The sequence below is a fragment of the Budorcas taxicolor genome, chromosome 9 (genome assembly GCF_023091745.1).
Source record: "Budorcas taxicolor isolate Tak-1 chromosome 9, Takin1.1, whole genome shotgun sequence".
In the NCBI taxonomy this organism is placed as follows: Eukaryota; Metazoa; Chordata; class Mammalia; order Artiodactyla; family Bovidae; genus Budorcas; species Budorcas taxicolor.
In genome coordinates, this window is record NC_068918.1 from 32,261,287 (window position 1) to 32,283,302 (window position 22,016).

The following is a 22,016-nucleotide window of genomic DNA, read 5'->3' on the forward strand; positions in this document are numbered from 1 at the left end:
CTGCTGCTGCTGCTAAGTCTCTTCAGTCGTGTCCGACTCTGGGCAGCCCCATAGACGGCAGCCCACCAGGCTCCCCCGTCCCTGGGATTTTCCAGGCAAGAACCCTGGAGTGGGTTGCCAATTTCCTTCTCCACTGCATGAAAGTGAACGGTGAAAGTGAAGTCCCTCAGTCGTGTCTGACTCTGTGAAACCCCATGGGTTGCAGCCCACCAGGCTTCTCCGTCCATGGGACTTTCCAGGCAAGAGTACCAGAGTGGGGTGCCATTTCCTTCTCTAACACAGTCAATTACTATCTTACAGCTCAGTCAACTTCAAAAGACCTTCAAGGAGAATCTGAAAGGAGGGAAAGTGAAGTCCCAACTGATACATATAAAAGTGCAGAAGAATTGCAGTCGTCACTTGATGAAGATGGTAAAGAAAATGTTGCTGATGTTATTGGCCAAATCTTTCCTAGTATAAACAGATTAGCTGATAGAGTGTATTATTCTTTCACTGCAGTGTTCACTTTTGAATCCCAAAGAGAAAGCTCTTTAGAAGACAATGACGAAGCCAAAATGAAGTCAGATGATAAAGATGGTAACAAAATGAGCTGCTAATGCCATGCGTGTGGATCTTATTTCCATTTATTTCATATGTTATCATGTTTTATTGAAGCTTAAACTTGTCCTCCCCTCACCCTCAAATTAGGAGTAAAAGAGTTAAGTTTTCCTCTTACAGATTTAAACTAACCAGCTGTAGAACAGAAATAGATCTACTAGAATGAAGAAGAAAACAGAACACAAGTCTAATACTATTGGAATGCTCTCCAAAGTTTTTTGCATCTTTCCAAACATGATACAATCATTATTGTACAATAATAAATTCTTTCTTAAAAGCTCTCTGCTTCCTTTAACAGATTGGAATCAGAGCATCATAAACCCAGAGTTGTAGCTGTGAAATGTTTATCATTTAGTGCTATTTACCACTCCAGTATTCTTGACTAGAGAATTTCATGGACAGAGGAGCCTCACAGGCTAATTGTCCATGGGGTCACAAAGAGTCAGACATGACTTATCAACTAACACTTTCACTTTACACTTCTAAAACTTTTCCATTTATATTTTAACATAATCAAGAGCATACAAAGTAAACTACTTTTATTTTTTATTTGTGTTACATTTAATTATATAATTTCATTAGAAAATAATTTAACCATCATTTTAAATTACTGCATGATTTCTTTATTTAGAAGTATTACTTTTAACTAGTTCATTACATTGAAAACTTATATTTTTGCTACTAAAAAACTCAATGAATTTTTTTCCATTGAATTTTTTACATAAAGTTTTGCCTGTATGCTGACACAAATGAAGTTTAATGAGTAAGAAGTAATAGAGAGTCAAATTGCTTTGCATAAAGTTTCAATTTATGTTCCCATCAGGAATATGCAAACTATATGTTCTAGTTTCCTCAGTATTTTCTTTTTAAATATTATTTTAATTTTTATTTGACTATTTCTGAAGTTTAGTGTTATAATGCTGTGTTAGCCATTTATATTTCTTCTTTTCTGAGGTGACCATTTTTGTCTTTTGCCCATTTTTCTAAATTGTTGTATCAATTATATGGTTTTAATATAAATTTTCTGTATTAGTCACTTATTTTTCTTATTTTTTTCCAAATTGAGTGATTTGTCTTTTAAGTCACCTTGCTAACTTTGAGGTAGCAGAATTTTTAACATTTTCATAGTCAAATAATTACTTTCCATTTGTTAATTTCTTCCATTTACTTTCCGGCTTAAAAGTCTTCCTCTCAACCAGAGGTTTCACATATACTTTTTTAAGTTGGCGCTGCCTTTTTGTATTTAGCTTTCAATTCCATCTACAGTTTATTGTGTCGTATAATGTAGGGCTGATCTTTTTTATTTGGTTCCTCCTCCTGATTCAGATTTGGAGAAGGAAATGGCAACCCACTCCAGTGTTCTTGCCTGGAGAATCCCAAGGACAGGGGAGCCTGGTGGGCTGCCGCCTCTGGGGTCGCACAGAGTCAGACACGACTGAAGCAACTTAGCAGCAGCAGCAGCCTGATTCAGACAAATGTGTCTTTGCCTTGTGTTTATTTCAAGCTGAGTAGGAATTGAACTGCGCACTGGCAGAATCATATATGGCATTCCTCCTTTCCCAGCCTGCATACGCACGCACACGCACACGCACACACACTTCACAGAAGGACCTGGACATTAAAATTTTTGCCAAGTGGCATCTGGGAACCCCATCTCTGCTCCTGCAGAGTTCCCAGCACCAATATGTACACAGAGAGGCCCTCCCCCATACTATCTGTTCCCTCTTTAGGGGAAGCCTTACAGTGTAGCAACATCATCAGTACCTCTACTCACTGCCAGAGGATCACCAGCACTGCCAGTGTGCCCTGGTAAAAGACAGCCTCTCTCCCCCATGTGTCTGAGATAAGCACAGCTGTTACCTCTGGGAGCCAAAGAGTCTGTTGTGACACCAGGAAGGGAAAATTTTATTTTTTCCCAATTTACATCCATTGGCATCATATGAAACTGAAATTACTCCTAGTTTTGTTATCTGTATTTTCTACTGCTGATAAATATGTCTACCTATTTGATTATTACGGGTGTTATTTTAATTTTTTAAGAAATTAGGAGCATTGAGTCCTAGGTCCTTGGGCCCATACCACAATCTTCCTTAGGAATCACCTACAGTTTAAGTACTGTTCTTTATGTGTTTAATAGAGTTTTATTTTCAGGTGAAAAAGAAATAAGTGAAATGGTTACACTTCAAAGAAGTCAGCAAGACTCTAGTCGAGATCTAAAGAAGGATTCCAAAAAAGGTAAATTATTACTAGGGTGATTTGGTTTTCTTCAGTTCAGTTCAGTTCAGTCGCTCAGTCGTATCCCAACTGTTTGCAATGCCATGAATCGCAGCACACCAGGCCTCTCCATCTATCACCACCTCCTGGAGTTTACCCAAACTCATGTCCATCTAGTCGGTGATGCCATCCAGCCATCTCATCCTCTGTCATCCCCTTATCCTCCTGCTCCCAATCCCTCCCAGCACCAGGGTCTTCTCCAATGAGTCAACTCTTCGCATCAGGTGGCCAAACTATTGGAGTTTCAGCTTCAAAATCAGTCCTTCCAATGTACACCGAGGACTGATCTCCTTTAGGATGGACTGGTTGGATCTCCTTGCAGTCCAAAGGACTCTCAAGAGTCTTCTCCAACACCACAATTCAAAAGCATCAATTCTTCGGCACTCAGCTTTCTTTTCAGTCCAACTCTCACATCCATACATGACCACTGGAAAAATCATAGCCTTGATTAGATGGACCTTTGTTGGCAAAGTAATGTCTCTACTTTTTAATATGCTATCTAGGTTGGTCATAACTTTCCTTCCAAGGAGTAAGCATCTTTTAATTGGTTCTCTTAGACTGTGGTAAAAATCACAAATAGTTCCTTCAGAATTTTGAAGGATAACCATGTACTTTTTACTTAAAAATCTTATTAATATCCACTTACTCTATCTTAAGTGAAAGTCGCTCAGTCATGTCCAACTCTTTGTGCCCCCCTCCCCCCCGCCATGGACTATAGAGTCCGTGGAATTCTCTAGGCCAGAATACTGGAGTGGGTAGCCCTTCCCTTCTCCAGGGGATCTTCCCAACCCAGGGATCAAACCCAGGTCTCCCACATTGCAGGCAGATTCTTTACCAGCTGAGCCACAAGGGAAGCCCAAGAATACTGGAGTGGGTAGCCTATCCTTTCTCCAGGGGATCTTCCCAACTGGGAATCAAACCAGGGTCTTCTGCTTGCAGGCGGATTCTTTACCAACTGAGCTATCAGGGAAACCTTTACTCTGTCTTAAAGACTACTATAATCTGAACAGTTGGACATGCAGGAACACAGACAGAAGAACATGTGATATACTGTTTTCATGAACAAGAAAATTGGAAAGATAGGATATCTGTCTTTCTGTTCTGTCATTCCTGGCATGTGGCTACCTTATAATATTTCACAAGACAGCTGCTAGTGTGCCAGTTATTACATCAGTGGGCAAGAAGAGACAAAAAAATAGCACTCCATCCAGCTGAGTTCAGTCAGTTCAGTTCAGTTCAGTCACTCAGTCATGTCCGACTTTTTGCAACCCAATGAACTGCAGCACGCCATGCCTCCCTGTCCATCACCAACTCCCAGAGTCCACCCAAACCCATGTCCATTGAGTTGGTGGTGCCATCCAACCATCTCATCCTCTGTCATCCCCTTATCCTCCTGCCCTCAATCTTTCCCAGCATCAGGGTCTTTTCCAATGAGTTTGCTCTTCACATCAGGTGGCCAAAGTATTGGACTTTCAGCTTCAACATCAGTCCTACCAATGAACACCCAGGACTGATCTCCTTTAGGATGGACTGGTTGGATCTCCTTGCAGTCCAAGGGACTCTCAAGAGTCTGCTCCAACACCACAGTTCAAAAGCATCAATTCTTCAGTGCTCAGTTTTCTTCACAGTCCAACTCTCACATCCATACATGACCACTGGAAAAACCATAGCCTTGACTAGACGGACCTTTGTTGGCAAAGTAATATCTCTGCTTTTGAATATGCTATCTAGGTTGGTCATAACTTTCTTTCCAAGGAGTAAGTGTCTTTTAATTTCATGGCTGCAGTCACCATCTGCAATGATTTTGGAGCCCAAAAAAATGAAGTCTGACACTGTTTCCATTGTTTCCCCATCTATTTCCCATGAAGTGATGGGACCAGATGCCATGATCTTCGTTTTCTGAATGCTGAGCTTTAACCCAACTTTTTCACTCTCCTCTTTCATTTTCATCAAGAGGCTTTTGAGTTCCTCTTCACTTTCTGCCATAAGGGTGGTGTCATCTGCATATCTGAGGTTATTGATATTTCTCCTGGCAATCTTGATTCCAGCTTGTGCTTCTTCCAGCCCAGCGTTTCTCATGATGTACTCTGCATAGAAGTTAAATAAGCAGGGTGACAATATACAGCCTTGATGCACCCCTTTTCCTATTTGGAACCAGTCTATTGTTCCATGTCCAGTTCTAACTGTTGCTTCCTGACCTGCATACAGATTTCTCAAGAGGCAGGTCAGGTGGTCTGGTATTCCCATCTCTTTCAGAATTTTCCACAGTTTATTATGATCCACACAGTCAAAGCCTTTGGCATAGTCAATAAAGCAGAAATAGATGTTTTTCTGGAACTCTCTTGCTTTTTCAATGATCCAGCAGATGTTGGCAATTTGATCTCTGGTTCCTCTGCCTTTTCTAAAACCAGCTTGGACATCTAGAAGTTCACGTTTCACGTACTGCGGAAGCCTGGCTTGGAGAATTTTGAGCATTACTTTACTAGCATGTGAGATGAGTGCAATTGTGCGGTAGTTTGGGCATTCTTTGTCATTGCCTTTCTTTGGGATTGGAATGAAAACTGACCTTTTCCAGTCCTGTGGCCACTGCTGAGTTATTCCTTTTTAAAGAGAAAACAAGACTCATCTTCCAAAAATTCTTCTTGCATTTTATCTACCAGTGAAGCTATCGATATAAGGGAAGTTAGGAGATGTAGTGTTTTTAAACAGCTAGGCACATTGCTGACCTTAACAAAATCAGCATTCTATTACTAAGGGAAAGGAGAACAGGATATTGTGTAGGCAAGTAGTATCTTCTGGCACATTTAGTATTTTTGGCTGGCTATTTCTGCTTCCTCATGTCCCCTTTCCCAGGCTATGGGAAGATCTTGTGTTCTTACCTCTGACTATCCAGGAATTGCTGGTTTTCTGTTTCTCTGAGAACAGACTTCTCACTTCCTGACGGGGAGGGCAGCAAGCAGCTGCTCCTCAAAAGTCCTTTGGGATTTTTTCTGGGAGAGGACCAATTAGGCTCTGGCAGGAGACCCTGATGGATGGAGCTCAGAAAGCACTACTGGAAAGCCCGAGGTAGACTAATCTGGTGGAGCTGCCAATCTCATGTCCTGTTAGACACGTGGATGAATGTTTATATCATGGTGCAGCCTATAAGCCAGCTCAGCTATGTAAGAAAACATTCAGCACACAGTGAGGCAGGAATCAAGGCTAACACCTGAAAAACCAGCCTGTGCCACCTTTTTCTCCCATCGTCTTGCCCACCTCTTCTCCTTTTATTGTCCCATGTAGTCTCATGGGACAATAATTTATAATTTAGGGCTTCCCTGGTGGCTCAGTGGTAAAGAACCCTTCTCCAAGTGCAGGAGACATGGGTTCAATCTCTGGTCTGGGAAGATCCCACATGCCACAGAGCCTGTGCACCACAACTATTGAACCTGCGCTCTAGAGCCCGGGAGGTGCAATTAATGAGCTCACGTGCTGCAGCTACTGAAGCCCACATGCCTAGAACCCATGCTCCACAACAAGAGAAGTCTTCAAAACCAGAGAAAAGCCCCCACCAGCACTCTTCCCCAACTAAAGAAAATCCCACACAGCAACGAAGATCCAGCACAGCCAACAATGAGTAATAGAAACAATTATTAATTGAAAGTATTTATTTTGTTTTCTGACTCATTTTTTAGTTGCCTGTCTTTTAGCTTGACTCCTGGAAGCCTTTGGTTCCTACCTCTTCTCCCTGGTTTTCTGAGTTTTTACTCCTGCCTGGCATGAGTTTTTTTTCTTGCCTCATATGCTTTCATTCTGATGCACTGGCTTTAAGCCACTATTCTACTATTTTGCGATTCCAGACTTATTTCCTCCCTAGTCTATCTCTCCCTTTCTCTGGCATGTTCAGCACTAACACAAAGAGTGCCTCCTTGGGTTAGGTATTTACGATCATGTTCTGTTGCAAATAACAATTGTCTACTAAAATTATTGATGGCATTAATTTATTGATTTATTTTACTTTAGATGTAACAGACTATGAGATAGAAGAGGTAACTGCTGATCATCCAGAAGTTCTTTCCATAATAAATGAGACAGTAAAAATGGCAAAGGATATGAACTTTGAACAGCCACATGAAAAAATTGCTGAGATCTTAGGTGAAGTTCTCCAAGAGGTAAGAAATCCAGAATCTTTATTTTTATCTCTGATTTCACAGTATCTGAGAAAATGTTAACCTGGTATATGTACAATTATTTTTGAATCCCATATGATAGTGTTGAAATCTACAGACATCTAATTCATGTGCATTTTACAGTAAAACTGTTAATATGTAATGTACCCTGCTGCTGCTGCTGCTAAGTCGCTGCAGTTGCGTCCGACTCTGTGCAACCCCATAGATGGCAGTCCACCAGGCTCCCCCGTCCCTGGGATTCTCCAGGCAAGAACACTGGAATGGGTTGCCATTTCCTTCTCCAATGCATGAAAGTGAAAAGTGAAAGTGAAGTCGCTCAGTCGTGTCCGACTCTGTGCGACCCCATGGACTGCAGCCCACTGGGCTCCTCTGTCCATGGGAGTTGCCAGGCAAGAGTACTGGAGTAGGTTGCCATTGACTTCTCTGGTAATGATCCCTAGTTGCTTATGAATTTTCCATCAATGCATCTGCATGCTTAGTCATATCCGACTCTTTTCGACCCTTTGAACTATAGCCCACCAGGCTCCTCTGTCCGTGGGGTTTTCCATGCAAGAATACTGGAGTGGGTTGCCATTTCCTTCTCCAGGGGACCTTCCTGACCCAGGGATTGAACCCGTGTCTCCTGTGTCTCCTGCATTACAGGTGGATTCTTTACCCACTGAGCCATCAGGGAAGCCCTTATCAACAGTTGTACAATATAATTTCATAGCTGTGATGTTTATTCTTCATTAACTTTTATTATGTTTAATTCAGCTTAGTTGGTTAAAAGATAATGCATATTAAGCAAATACCAAAGGTAGACTTTTCATCTATGAGCTAATAATTTGTAAACCAACACAAATTTTGTTCTATAGATAACTAATTTCATCCAACCATATTGAACATGTGTTCATGGAAGAGATAGATAGACACACCACTGATTTTCCAATCTAAGGGGAAAATAAAGCCTCAGTTCCTATGTCCTACCCATAGTAAATCAGAAGACTTATGAAGACTGTATGGATCCATTTTGTACAGAGACCTTGTGTAAGCATTCAGAGCAAAAGTCAAAGAGAACAAATCACTTTGGGTCTTTCAGTAAACTTCTTCTGTAAATCTCTGTAATTTGAAAATGATGTAATTTGAAATTATGACAGTGGGTAAAACCCTCGACCCCTAGGCTATATCCAAGGCAAGTTGTTATTCCCCTCTGAGCTTCCCACAGAGATCTTTCAACCTCTGTATTTCTTTCAGTTGTTCTGTCATCAATTTATTCCTTTAGAAACATTCTGAACACCTGATGTGCTAGAGTCAGGGGATATGAAGATGAATTAAACAAAGCTCTCCCTGTTAAGGAGCTATAAGTCAGGTAGGGGAGGTGACATAGAATCCAATAATTACCTATCATGTGCTCAGTGGTAACCAGATATGTGTGTATGTGTGGTGAGAACTTTCAAGATCTACTCTCTTAGCAACTTTCAAATATACAATGTTGCTAAGTCGTTTCAGTCCTGTCCAACTCTGTGCGACTCCACAGACAGCAGCCCACCAGGCTCCCCCGTCCCTGGGATTTTCCAGGCAAGAACACTGGAATGGGTTGTCATTTCCTTCTCCAATGCATGAAAGTGAAAAGTGAAAGTGAAGTTGCACAGTCATGTCCGACTCCTAGCGACCCCATGGATTGCAGCCTACCAGGCTCCTCCATCCATGGGATTTTCCAGGCAAGAGTACTGGAGTGGGTTGCCATTGCCTTCTCCACATGCTAGCAAAGTAATGCTCAAAATTCTCCAAGCCAGACTTCAAAGGTACGTGAACTGTGAACTTCCACATGTTCAAGCTGGATTTAGAAAAGGCAGAGGAGCCAGAGGTCAAATTGCCAACATCTGCTGGATCATCAAGAAAGCTAGAGAGTTCCAGGAAAGCATCTATTTCTGCTTTATTGACTATGCCAAAGCCTTTGCGTGGATCACAATAAACTGTGGAAAATTCTGAAAGAAATGGGAATACCAGACCACTTGACCTGCCTCTTGAGAAATCTGTATGCAGGTCAGGAAGCAACAGTTAGAACTGGACATGGAACAACAGACTGGTTCCAAATAGGAAAAGGTGTACGTCAAGGCTGTATATTGTCACCCTGCTTATTGAACTTCTATGCAGAGTACATCATGAGAAACTCTGGGCTGGATGAAACACAAGCTGGAATCAAGATTGCTGGGAAAAATATCAATAACCTCAGATATGCAGATGACACCACCCTTATGGCAGAAAGTGAAGAAGAACTAAAGAGCCTCTTGATGAAAATGAAAGAGGAGAGTGAAAAAGTTGGCTTTAAAACTCAACATTCAGAAAACGAAGATCATGGCATCCAGTCCCATCACTTCATGGCAAAGAGATGGGGAAACAGTGAGACTTTTATTTTGGGGGGCTCCAAAATCACTGCAGCCATGAAATTAAAAGACGCTTACTCCTTGGAAGGAAAGTTATGACCAACCTGGACAGCATATTAAAAAGCAGAGACATTGCTTTGCCAACAGAAGTCCGTCTAGTCAAGGCTATGGTTTTTCCAGTGGTCATGTATGGATGTGAAAGTTGGACTGTAAAGAAAGCTGAGTGCAGAAGAACTGATGCTCTTGAACTGTGGTGTTGGAGAAGACTCTTGAGAGTCCCTTGGACTGCAAGGAGATCCAACCAGTCCACCCTAAAGGAAATCAGTCCTGGGTGTTCACTGGAAGGACTGATGTTGAAGCTTAAACTCCAAAACGTTGGCCACCTGATGAGAAGAACTGACTCATTGGAAAAGACCCTGATGCTGAGAAAGATTGAATGCAGGAGGAGAAAGGGACGACAGAGGATGAGATGGTTGTATGGCATCACTGACTCAATGGACATGAGTTTGGGTATGCTCTGGGAGTTGGTGATGGATAGAGAGGCCTGGTGTGCTGCGGTTCATGGGGTCGCAAAGAGTCAAACACGACTGAGGGACTGAACTGAACTGACAGCATTATAACTTTGTTTATGTGTCCATCAATGCCTATTAAATGTAGCACCTCAAGGCAAGAATATCGGATCAGTTATCTTTTGCATTCCCTCCGCGTTTCTCAATGCAACTGAACAGAAGTGCTCAATAAATGAGCTTTTATAGTGATCCTTCCTCCCATTTTCCAAACCACAGCACAAGAAGTTTAAACAAAGATTATTTAAAATTAAGATGGAATTTCTACCTCAAACTATCGATTTCTCTCAATTCCAACTTCCTATTCCTTGAAAGTGTTAATATGGCAACTATGTTTCTACATTTCTAAGTATGATGTGAAAATCTCTCGGTCCTGTCAGGACTCTTTGTGACCCCATGGACTCCAGGCCAGAATACTGGAGCAGGTAGCCTTTCCCTTCTCCAGGAGAATCTTCCTAACCCTGGGATCAAACCCCAGGTCTCCCAGATCGCAGGTGGCACTGCAGGCACAGTGCAGGCTTATCTAAGTATGAGAGTAAGTTTATTAATAAAAAGGACTTCTTTACATGAAAAAAGACTGATAAAAGTGCTCTGGTTACTCAGTTCTAATGAGATGGATGAAACTGGAGCCGATTATACAGAGTGAAGTAAGCCAGAAAGAAAAACACCCAATACAGTATACTGACACATATATACGGAATTTAGAAAGATGGTAATGATGACCCTGTATGCAAGACAGCAAAAGAGACACAGATGTATAGAACGGACTTTTGGACTCTGAGGGAGAGGGAGAGGGTGGGATGATTTGGGAGAATGGCATTGAAACATGTATACTATCATGTAAGAAACGAAGTGCCAGTCTATGTTCAATATAGGATACAGGATGCTTGGGGCTGGTGCATGGGGATGATCCAGAGAGATGATATGGGGTAGGAGGTGGGAGGGGGATTCAGGATTGGGAGCTTGTATACACCCATGGTGGATTCATGTCAATATATGGCAAAACCAATACAGTATTGCAAAGTAAAATAAAGTGAAAATTAAAAAAAAAAAAAGTGTTCTGGTTACAAGTGGCTTTTTTAAACTTTTTATTTTGATATACAGTTGTATAGGGCAATGGAAAAATAGAACAGAAAGATTGCTGTGCATCTAAAACTGCTCTAAAGGGAATTCCCTGGCTGTCCTGTGGTTAGGATTCAGCGTTTTCACTGCCAGAGTCCAGGTTCAATCCCTGGTGGGGGAACTAAGATTTCACAAGCTTCACGGCATGGCCAAGAAATGAAATTAACTTAAAAAATAAAATAAAAAAATAAAACGGTTCTAAAAGTAAAGTTTATTTTTAAAAAACAAAACCACTACGTGAACTAGCAAACCCACTTCCAGCTATATATTCAAAAGAGGTGAAAGCAGGGTTTTGAAGAGATATCTCACGCCCACGTGCATGGCTTGTTAACTGTAGTCACCATGCTGTGCATTACACTCTCAGTGCTTATTTATCTTGGAACTGAAGTTTGTACCTTTCGACCATGCATGTGTGTGTGCTAAGTCGCTTCAGTCATGTCCAACTCTTTGTGACCCTATGGACTGTAGTCTGCCAGGCTCCTCTGTCCTTGGAATTCTCTAGGCAAGAATGCTGGAGTGGGTTGCCATGCCCTCCTCCAGGGGATCTTCCTGACCCAGGGATCAAACCCGCATCTCTTGCGGCTCCTGCATTGCCAATGAATTCTTTATTGCTGAGCCACCTGGGAAGCCCTACCTTTTGACCCTTTCACCCATTCCCTCCTACCTCTTCCTCTGTCTCTGGCAGCCACCAATCTCTTCTCTATGAATTTGGTTTTCCTAGATTCCACAATAAATGAGGTCATATAGTATTTGTCTTTCTCTAACTTATTTCACTTATACTACTTCATTATAGCTTTTCCCTCCTAATTCTCTTATGTGAAACTTTTCTAAGTGTTTAAAATTCTTTTTTTCCCCCCAAATGCTCTTCATTCAGATGGAAATTTCAAAAAGCAGGTAAATCTGCATAAGCCAAAGGGTTACACTGGTCCCCTCAAGATTTCTTTCCCTTGGCTTCTAATATTCTGTGACTTCCTGATTACATACAGATTTGTTTAAAACCTTCAGAATTGGTGCATTCACAGACCCACATCACTAATCTCCACATTTGTACTGAAGCTGTTATAATTGGGTGGCAGGTGGGAGATAGTTTAGCAGAACTCACAAAGCACCTGCAAGATTTGTTTTGAACCAGTTTCTTTCTACAGCTGTTAGTAAACATCTCAGGACCTCTCACCTCTCACATTAAAGGCTAAAAATCTAAAGGGAAGTAAAGAGCATTGTCACTTAAAAAGGCAGCCTGAGCCTGGACCTGGTGACTCAAAGAGAAGACCAGGAACTGTTGTCACCTGAGTCCATGTTAGAAATAGAGACTCATGGGCCCTACCCTTGACCTTCTGAATCAGGATCCAGATTCTGTAATACTGAATAAGATATAGCAAGCATGTTTTGTTATATTTATTTAACAGAGACTTCTGCTTCTTGTTCTTAATGTACAGCTTTAGTGCTTTCAAACTGTTCCTCTTTTTAAATTAAAATTTCTCTTTTTTTTTTCTTCTGAAAGTCAGAAGAACTCAAAAGATATTTGGTTAAGGTCCAGAAAAGTGATATATCAGGGTAACATCCTTGACTTGGGTACCTATGATGGTAATTTCAGTGTGTCATTTTTCACAGGTAGTTGAAGAAAACAAGAACAGGTTTTATGGTGCCCCCAAATATGGAGGATGGATACTGGACAACTGCCCTCTTGTGAAAGAACTCTGGATGGTCTTAGTCGACAAAGGAGTTCTACCCGATTTAGTCATCTGTTTATCAAACACAGAAAACAATGGTTGGTAAATACTTATCATGTCAATTCAGAGTGAAGCTTTTACTGCTGATAATATTTTTAGTTTATGTTTTTATGAACTATGAAATGGAAAACTCTCTACCTTCCCTGGGTACAACAAATACCACCCCAGCAGTCCCTTCATGACCTAAAGGTACACAAAAGGAAACATCCAGCCACTGAGTAGGTGGCCACGGATGGTATGCTAGGTCACTGGATGCTCCAGTAGTCTCTTATTATGATTCTTCGGAGCTGAGCATTTAACAACCCTCAGCCCAGTCAGCATTATAACTTCTGAATGAAAAATATATAAGGCTGAGGGCAAAACTATCTGTTAATCCTTGTTCCCCTCAAATGGGAAATACTAAGTAGATAAAGATAGCAGAACTAAATTTTAATTTCTGTCACTGTGTGTAAAGCTATAGTAATGAAAAAATTATGGCACTGCCAGAAAAAAATGACATAGACCAATCAAACAGAATAAAGAGCCCAGAGATAAACTCACACATATATAGTCAACTAATCTTTGATAAGGGAGCCAAAAATATTCTGTTATTTTGCATCTTAAGGAAATATATTTGAAAAGAAAATTTCCAGGGGCAGACTGTATTATACTACTTTTTATGTTTTAGTTCCTTATAGTATGTCAATATATACCTTTTAAAAAGGATTTAAGATGGTCTCAAAAAATCTGGGCTGTATTTAGATAAATACTTAAAGGAAAATATATTTGGATATAGACAGAAATAATTTTTCATTTCTAATTTCCAGAATATATCTCACTATATTTTATAGAGCCTCAAAATTAATATTACTCTTTATCTGTATTTCAGGAAAATATTTATATAATAGACTGTATTTAAAGAATAAGCAAGAAATTGACTCTAAGATTTTAGAAAGATTATTAGATGAACTACTAAAGGAAAGAAAAGAGGAAGAAGCAGCAAGGTAATCTGCCTGGCACGATAAATGAGATTAATTAACCTTTTACAACTGTTAAAAATCTACTAATAATTTATATTTATAAAATGTCTTTAACATCAAAACAGGCCTACTAATAAGATCCAATTCTAATTCTAAGAAAAATAGTAATTTCACAAATATTACCAGAATCTCTAAAGTATATAGCTGTGGATATTTCCACAGTCCCAAATCAGACATTCTAAACCAAATGTTTACTTTCAAAATACATTGTAAAAAAAAAAAAAAAAAAGTCCTGGTAGTCCAGAGGCTAAAACTTTGAGCTCCCAGTGTAGGGGGCCTGGGTTCGATCCTTGGTTGGGGAACTAGATCCCATATACCTCAACTAAGAGTTTGAATGTTGCAACTAAGACCCAGTGCAGTCAAATAAATAAACATATTTTTTAAAATGAACATAGAAAAAGTATATATTTTCTACTCTATTTATCTGTGACTTACTTTTACTAACTAGAATCCACAGATCAAAGAAATAATATAAAAAGTGAAAATACACTTGTGTCATATGACTGAAATTCAAAGCTTGACTAAGTTCTACATAAGGTAAAGAACAAGACTGCTGCTAAGTCGTGTCAGTTGTGTCCGACTCTGTGTGACCCCATAGATAGCAGCCCACCAGGTTCCCCTGTCCCTGGGTTTCTCCAGGCAAGAATACTGCAGTGGGTTGCCATTGCCTTCTCCCAAGAAAGAGACTAGTTATTTATAACTGTTAGGTTCAACATCAGTTGGGACTTCCTGGTGGTTCAGTGGCTAAGACTCCGAGCTCCCGATATGGAGGATGTCAACTCAATCCCTGGTGGGATAACTAGATCCCACATGCCACATTAAGACTTGGTGCAGCCAAATAAATAAATTAATTAAATACTTTAAAAAAATTGGTCAGAGATGCAGTGCAACTTGGTTGGAAAAGAGAGAAAATTTGTAGGATTTAGAATTACATTTTTGGCCAAATATCTACAGACATGCTGTTCTACCTGTTTTCCAGCATCAGTTTCCAAATGTGCTGGTCAAATGCAAGATAATTTCTTTTATCACCATTTGTCCTTGATCTACCCAAGTAGTATATGGAAGTAGCTAGAAACTGGCAGCAAAATTCTTCTTCCTCCTTGTCAGATCTAGATTCTTAGCAGCAGCAACATGTAGTATCCAGGTTTTGGATGAGTAAAGCATCACAAAAGAGCCCTACCTAACTAGATAAGTAGAAGAATTGCCAGTTCACACACTACCAAGTAGGGAAGCCATGCAGAAACAATGCTCAGTGGTCTCAAAGGTCTGGGTCATGAACAAGAGAACTCAAATTACATTAAGGCTTCAGTCTGGATCACAGGGTCACAGGGTTTAGAATATAGTGAGACAACACTTCCTATTAACAAGAAACAGGATTTGTGGTCCGGTGATTATGAATCTGCCTGCCAGTTCAGGGGACACTGGGTCAATCCCTGGTCTGGGAAGATTCCACATGTCTCAAGGCAACCAAGCCCATGTACCACAGCTATAGAACCCACAGTCTAGAGTCTGTGAGCTGCAACTGCTGAAGCCCACACACCCTAAAGCCCATGCTCTGCAACAAGAGAAGCCACCTCAATGTGGATCTCAAGCACCACAGCTAGAGTGTAGCCCCTGCTTGCTGCAACTAGAGAAGGGCCCGGGTGCAGCAACAAAGACCCAGCACAGCCAAAAATAAATAAAACAAGGCACACACTGTTGGGAGGAGAGGTATAGTGATATATTTGAAGAGAATATGTATAAAGATTTTCAAAGGAAGGGGAAAAGGACACCAAAAGAGCACTGAGTATGAGAGAATGACCCACCTACAGAACAGTCTGAAGAAGCCTGTCCAGAGGGGCCTACTCATATTAATGGGCTCTGCTCCACTTAACTGGTCCCCTGTTGGTGACTGCTCGATACAGTTTTTTGATACTGTTTTTAAAGTTGCAGTCAACATTCTTATACATGTTTCTTTGTGTAACAGTATGCCAATACCTGAGGGCTAAATTCCTAGTTCTTCAACCCTAATGAAAACCAGATTCCTTATCCCAAACCTCTTTAAATGTCATCATTACTTTGTTGAAAAGAAAATAAATTTTCTGAATACAAAGAAAATTTGCAAATTTTCAACTTCTACAGAAAAAAATTTAAAGAGCAAAAAATGTGAAATAAAATTTTAAAACTGTCAGAACGCCACCATCCATAGATAATTACTATTAACAGTTTGATTCATTTTATTCTAGTCTTTTAATCTTCATTTATATACATTTTAAATAAAAAATTTGTATTATACATAGTTTTATATTATACCTTTTTTCACTTAACTCTATGTTGTGAACATTTCTCATTTAATCAGAGGGAAAATGATACAAATTCTCCCAGCTTAGAGTTAGACAATTCTTTATCAGTTTTTCCAGGTTTCCTAATTAATAGCCAGAGTTTTTAAAATACAACATTTTAACTTTTCTTACCAAAAAAAAAATCCCCAAAACACACAAAAAATTCTGAAAATTAACTAGCCTCAATATGAGTAAATTAAATGTTTATGTGGTAAAGTAAAAAGTATAGTGAATATTATAAATGATTTATTCTTTATTTTTACCATTATAAGCCTTAAATTCTATGATATTGTAAGATATTTGAATTTCCAAAGATAACTACATTTTGGACCTTTTCATTTCAGAAAAGTCAGCGAAGAGACATTAAGAATAGAAGAAGAAAATCGAAAGCTATTGGAAGCTATGACTGCAAAAGCAAAAGGCAAACAAAAGATTATATAATTAACAATGTGTCATTTGATTTTGTATTGTGACTGCAAAGTCGCAGTATTTACAGAGAATTATAAACAGAGCGGCCGTGTTTCCCAGTTTGCCCATTAGAGTCCAGGTTTACACCCAGGTTCCTGAAATATTTGTTTGACTCCCTCTCCTCCTCACTGTGTTCCAATTTGGATAATGCACTGTGTGATCACAGCAGTAATGAATTCATAGAAAATGGGTTCCTGACACAGACATCTACTCATCCACCTTGTAAGAGGGATACACAGCAGGACCAGTATGTGCAAAATGTCTTTTCTTTTCTAATAAGCACATAAAAAATAAAAAGAAACAAATGAAATGAATTATAATCATTCCTCAATATCCATCAGGAATTGGTCCCAGGACTCCTGCAGATACCAAAAGTTCTGGAATTCTTAAGTCCCTTATATATAATGTCATAGTATGTGTGTATAACCTAAACACATCGGCATATACTTTAAATCATCTCTAGATAACTTATAATGCCTAATAAAATGTAAATGCTATGTAAATAGTTGCTAGCAAATTCAAGTTTTGCTTTTTGGAACTTTCTGAAATTTTTTTTCAAATATTTTCAACTTGTGGTTGGTTGAATCCATGGATACAGAACCTGAAGATTCAGAAAACCAACTGTATATTTTATTTAATATACTATATTCAAATTATTATTTTAACATCATGCAAATTATGTTAAATTTAATTAATATTGATTAATGCATGTAATCAATGCAAAAATTATTAATATGTTTTTATATTCCGTTTTTCACACAAAGTCTCTGAAGCCCATTGTGTATTTTACACTCACCGCACATCTCAGTTTGGACTAGCCACATTTCAAGTGCTCAGTAGCCACATGTGGCTTGTGGCTATGTATCAGATAGTGCAGGAATAGCCATTCCCTATTAAATGGACATTAGGGCTGTTTCCTGTCTTTTACTGTTATAATATTTGGGACTGCTGTATGCTATGGCATATATTTGGGAATATATTTTATATTCTATTTTAATAGGTATAATACATAGAGACTGTATCTATCTTTTTCATTAAGCATCATGCTCCAGGGGTTGTTCCCAATTAAATATCTGCTGACTTAAACTAAATAATTTATTTCTTCTCATTTTTTTCTATAAGCAGAAGAAACTGAAGCCGAGGCTTTTGAGGATATCGAAGGTGAAGAGTCTGAACTTCACGAATGGTCTGAGATGCCTGAGGTTGCTGAGGAGACCAGGGGGGTCTTACCCGAGGAGTCTGACATTTTTGAGGTCCCAGAAACAGAACATGAATCAGGTTAGACTTTTATTAAAGTGTGTGTCCTTAATTCCCCTGCTGCCTATTGGTGTGTTTGTGTGCATGTGTGTGTATGTCTGTTGATGTGGTATAAAGTGGAAGCAGGTTGAGATTGCAGAGATGTGGCCCCAGAGAGCAGCAGGTGGCTGAAAGCATGGTAAGAAAGCTGAGTGCTCTGCCCGGGTGCTGGCACTCTTGTCAGGGTCTGCTATATAATTTGGGGGGCACAATGTTCAAATATCAGGAAAAAAGACTCATTAAAAGTACAAGAACATAAAGCTCTTTCTTTCCTTCCATAGTCTCTCTTCACTTGTCATAGTACTTTATGTTTCCTGTTTAAAGTCATTCTAAAAAAAATTAAAATTTTAAGTTCTTAAGCATGAATTTTACCATTCATCTTTATGTTGCCCAATGCCACTTTTAAATGCAAACCTAAGAAAGGATGTGATGAGGTTCCATAGTCATTCATGTCTCTTTAAATGCCATTACCTTCATTCTGCCTCTGGAGCAAGTTCTAATTTGAAGGGGAAACATGGTCAGACCTGTCAGCATCTTCCCATCCCCAAATCACTAAGTTACACTTATTCCCACACATCGTGGGCCCTCTTAGAATTCTGTACTCATGATGGGGGATCAGGAACGCTCATAGGAATGAGATGGCAAAGAATGGCAGACAGATCTCTGCTCACAGGCGTGCCCTATTGTCCCGCTGGAGTCCCTTTGGATTTTGCTTACAAAACTCGGTTCAAAGATCAAAATGACAACCAAAGTGGATTAAACAAAGTATGGGGCCATTCTGGGCAAGAGATACAGGACACCCACACAGCTTATATACCCATGAAGCCAGCCCTCCTCAAATGTCCAGTTCGGTGGGTTGGGACAGGGCGAGAAGGAGTCTATAAGGCAATGAAAGTCACTCTCAGGACTGGAGAGTGGACTTAAGCAGCAAGATCAGGCACTTCACCGTGGTGGAAGCGGGGCTTATAAATGCCTCGCAGCACAATTAGTGTTGAATTACTCCCTCTTCTCTTGAGTATTAAACATTAGAGATTCTATTGAAAGAGGACCCAACTATTGCTTTAGCTAACTTGCCGGACAGTCTCCACAAGATTACAGAATGGCTATATATAGATTTTTAAAATATATATGTGTGTGTGTGAGACACACAAAACTTGTGTCTCAGAACTAGGAAAGACTAAGGGGTGAGAAGAAAGATAATTAGTCCTTCCTTCTCTGTCTACACTACATCTGTACATGAATCATGTCTTTTATTATCCAGGAAAGCAGTTGTTGATCTGTATCTTCAAAAGTGCTGTTAGTTGAGATTCTCCTCAGTTTCACCACACCTACACCCACAACTGAGACTTTGGCCACTTTATGGTCTTTTTTTTTTTTTTTTTTAATTTTTTTTTCTTTTTCTTTTCTTTTTTTTTTGTTTTTGTTTTTTTTTTTTTTTTTACTTTTTACTTTATCTTACTTTACAATACTGTGTTGGTTTCGACATACATTGACCTGAATCCACCACGGGTGTACATGCGATCCCAACATGAACCCCCCTCCCACCTCCCTCCCCACAGCATCCCTCTGGGTCATCCCCATGCACCAGCCCCAAGCATGCTGTATCCTGCATCAGACATAGACTGGTGATTCGATTCTTACATGATAATATACATGTTTCAATGCCATTCTCCCAAATCATCCCACCCTCTCCCTCTCCCTCTGAGTCCCAAAGTCGACTATACACATCTGTGTCTTTTTTGCTGTCTTGCATACAGGGTCATCATTGCCATCTTTCTAAATTCCATATATACGTGTTAGTATACTGTATTGATGTTTTTCTTTCTGGCTTACTTCACTCTGTATAATCAGCTCCAGTTTCATCCATCTCAACAGAACTGATTCAAATGAATTCTTTTTAACAGCTGAGTAATACTCCATTGTGTATATGTACCACAGCTTTCTTATCCATTCATCTGCTGATGGACATCTAGGTTGTTTCCATGTCCTGGCTATTATAAACAGTGCTGTGATGAACATTGGGGTACATGTGTCTCTTTCAATTCTGGTTTCCTCGGTGTGTATGCCCAGCAGTGGGATTGCTGGGTCATATGGCAGTTCTATTTGCAATTTTTTAAGGAATCTCCACACTGTTTTCCATAGTGGTTGCACTAGTTTGCATTCCCACCAACAGTGTAGGAGGGTCCCCTTTTCTCCACACCCTCTCCAGCATTTATTGCTTGCAGATTTTTGGATCGCAGACATTCTGACTGGTGTGAAGTGGTACCTCATTCTTGCCTCCTTTGTCAAAGATAAGGTGTCCATAGGTGTGTGGATTTATCTCTGGGCTTTCTATTTTGTTCCATTGATCTATATTTCTGTCTTTGTGCCATTACCATACTGTCTTGATGACTGTGGCTTTGTAGTAGAGCCTGAAGTCAGGCAAGTTGATTCCTCCAGTTCCATTCTTCTTTCTCAAGATTGCTTTGGCTATTCGAGGTTTTTTGTATTTCCATACAAGTCTTGAAATGATTTGTTCTAGTTCTGTGAAAAATATCACTGGTAGCTTGATAGGGATTGCATTGAATTTGTAAATTGCTTTGGGTAGTATGCTCATTTTCACTATATTGATTCTTCCAATCCACAAACATGGTATATTTCTCCATCTATTAGTGTCCTCTTTGATTTCTTTCATCAGTGTTTTATAGTTTTCTATATATAGGTCTTTAGTTTCTTTAGGTAGATATATTCCTAAGTATTTTATTCTTTTCGTTGCAATGGTGAATGGAAAAACTATTAAAAATTCCAACATATGGAGGTTGAACAACACACTTCTGAATAACCAAGAAATCACAGAAGAAATCAAAAAAGAAATCAAAATATGCATAGAAACTAATGAAAATGAAAACACAACAACCCAAAACCTGTGGGACACTATAAAAGCTGTGCTAAGAGGAAAGTTCATAGCACTACAAGCATACCTCAAGAAACAAGAAAAAAGTCAAATAAATAACCTAACTCTACACCTAAAGCAACTAGAAAAGGAAGAATTGGAGAACCCCAGAGTTAGTAGAAGGAAAGAAAACTTTATGGTCTTTTGGAATATCTTTATGGGTATCTCAAGAAATTAAAAGAATGCTCAGGGATTTTTGATGCCATGTGAATAAAAGTTTGAATGATATTTAACAACAGTTATCAGAACTGTATGTATCAATTATTATTATGGTCAACGTCCTTTTGTGTATTTAAGAAAATTCTTCATTTTCTACCTTATTTTATTGTGTATTTTTATGGCTCCCTGGAACCAAGCAGTGGGTTCATGTGTTTGCAGTGTAGAAAACTAAACTCTGACCGCAGATATCTGCAGCAAAGTAAGGGCTTAGTAGTAGGATGCCAAGCGAGGGAGTGGGAGACAAGCCTGAGATCCACTCCAACTTGGTCTTTGAGTTGGGGGCATTTAAGGAGGAGAGGGCTTCCCAGGTGGCACTAGTAGTAAAGAACTCACCTGCCAATGCAGGGGATGTAAGAGACATGGGTTTGATCCCTGGGTCAGGAAGATCCCCTGGAGGAGGGCGTGGCAGCCCACTTCACTATTCTTCCCTGGAGAATCCCGTGGACAGAGGAGCCTCGAGGGCTGCAGTCCATAGGGCTGCAAAGAGTCGGACATGAATGAAGCAACTTAGCTCATGAACAAAGGGGAAGAACAAAGAATCTTCAGTTAATCATCATCCTGTGACATTTCTTAATCCTTGTTTTGGGGGTCAAGATGCCTACTGTTTATGAATCTTTTTATGAGTTTCTGGTGATTCATGATCCAGGGATCTGTTAGCTCATCTTGCCCTGGAGAAACAACTTGAGTATGTACATTAACGATGTTATCTGATTCTGGTTGATTAGTGTTCACTTAGCACAGAATGGGCTGCCGTTTATGGGGTCGCACAGAGTGGGACACAACTGAAGTGACTTAGCAGCAGCAGCAGCAGCACAGAAATGAGGTCAGAGGGAACAAGAAAGGGAATAACGTTTTGAATAAAGAGATTAATCATAAACTCAGCAGGGGAACTCGGTTTTAGGGGAAATCATTAGGCAATGGCACCCCACTCCAGTAC

At 39.8% G+C, this 22,016-nt stretch overlaps 1 protein-coding gene across 1 annotated transcript in view; it reads left to right on the plus strand.

The window, feature by feature from the left end:
• Window positions 1-22,016, plus strand: part of AK9 (adenylate kinase 9) — a 116,095-nt gene that overhangs the window by 39,860 nt on the left and 54,219 nt on the right. Inside the window, exons 13-20 of the mRNA XM_052645952.1 lie at window positions 301-411; window positions 499-576; window positions 2,749-2,832; window positions 6,874-7,022; window positions 12,706-12,862; window positions 13,693-13,807; window positions 16,509-16,585; window positions 17,758-17,910. Of these exons, the coding sequence (XP_052501912.1) occupies window positions 301-411; window positions 499-576; window positions 2,749-2,832; window positions 6,874-7,022; window positions 12,706-12,862; window positions 13,693-13,807; window positions 16,509-16,585; window positions 17,758-17,910 (924 nt within the window). The remainder of the gene's footprint in view (window positions 1-300; window positions 412-498; window positions 577-2,748; window positions 2,833-6,873; window positions 7,023-12,705; window positions 12,863-13,692; window positions 13,808-16,508; window positions 16,586-17,757; window positions 17,911-22,016) is intronic.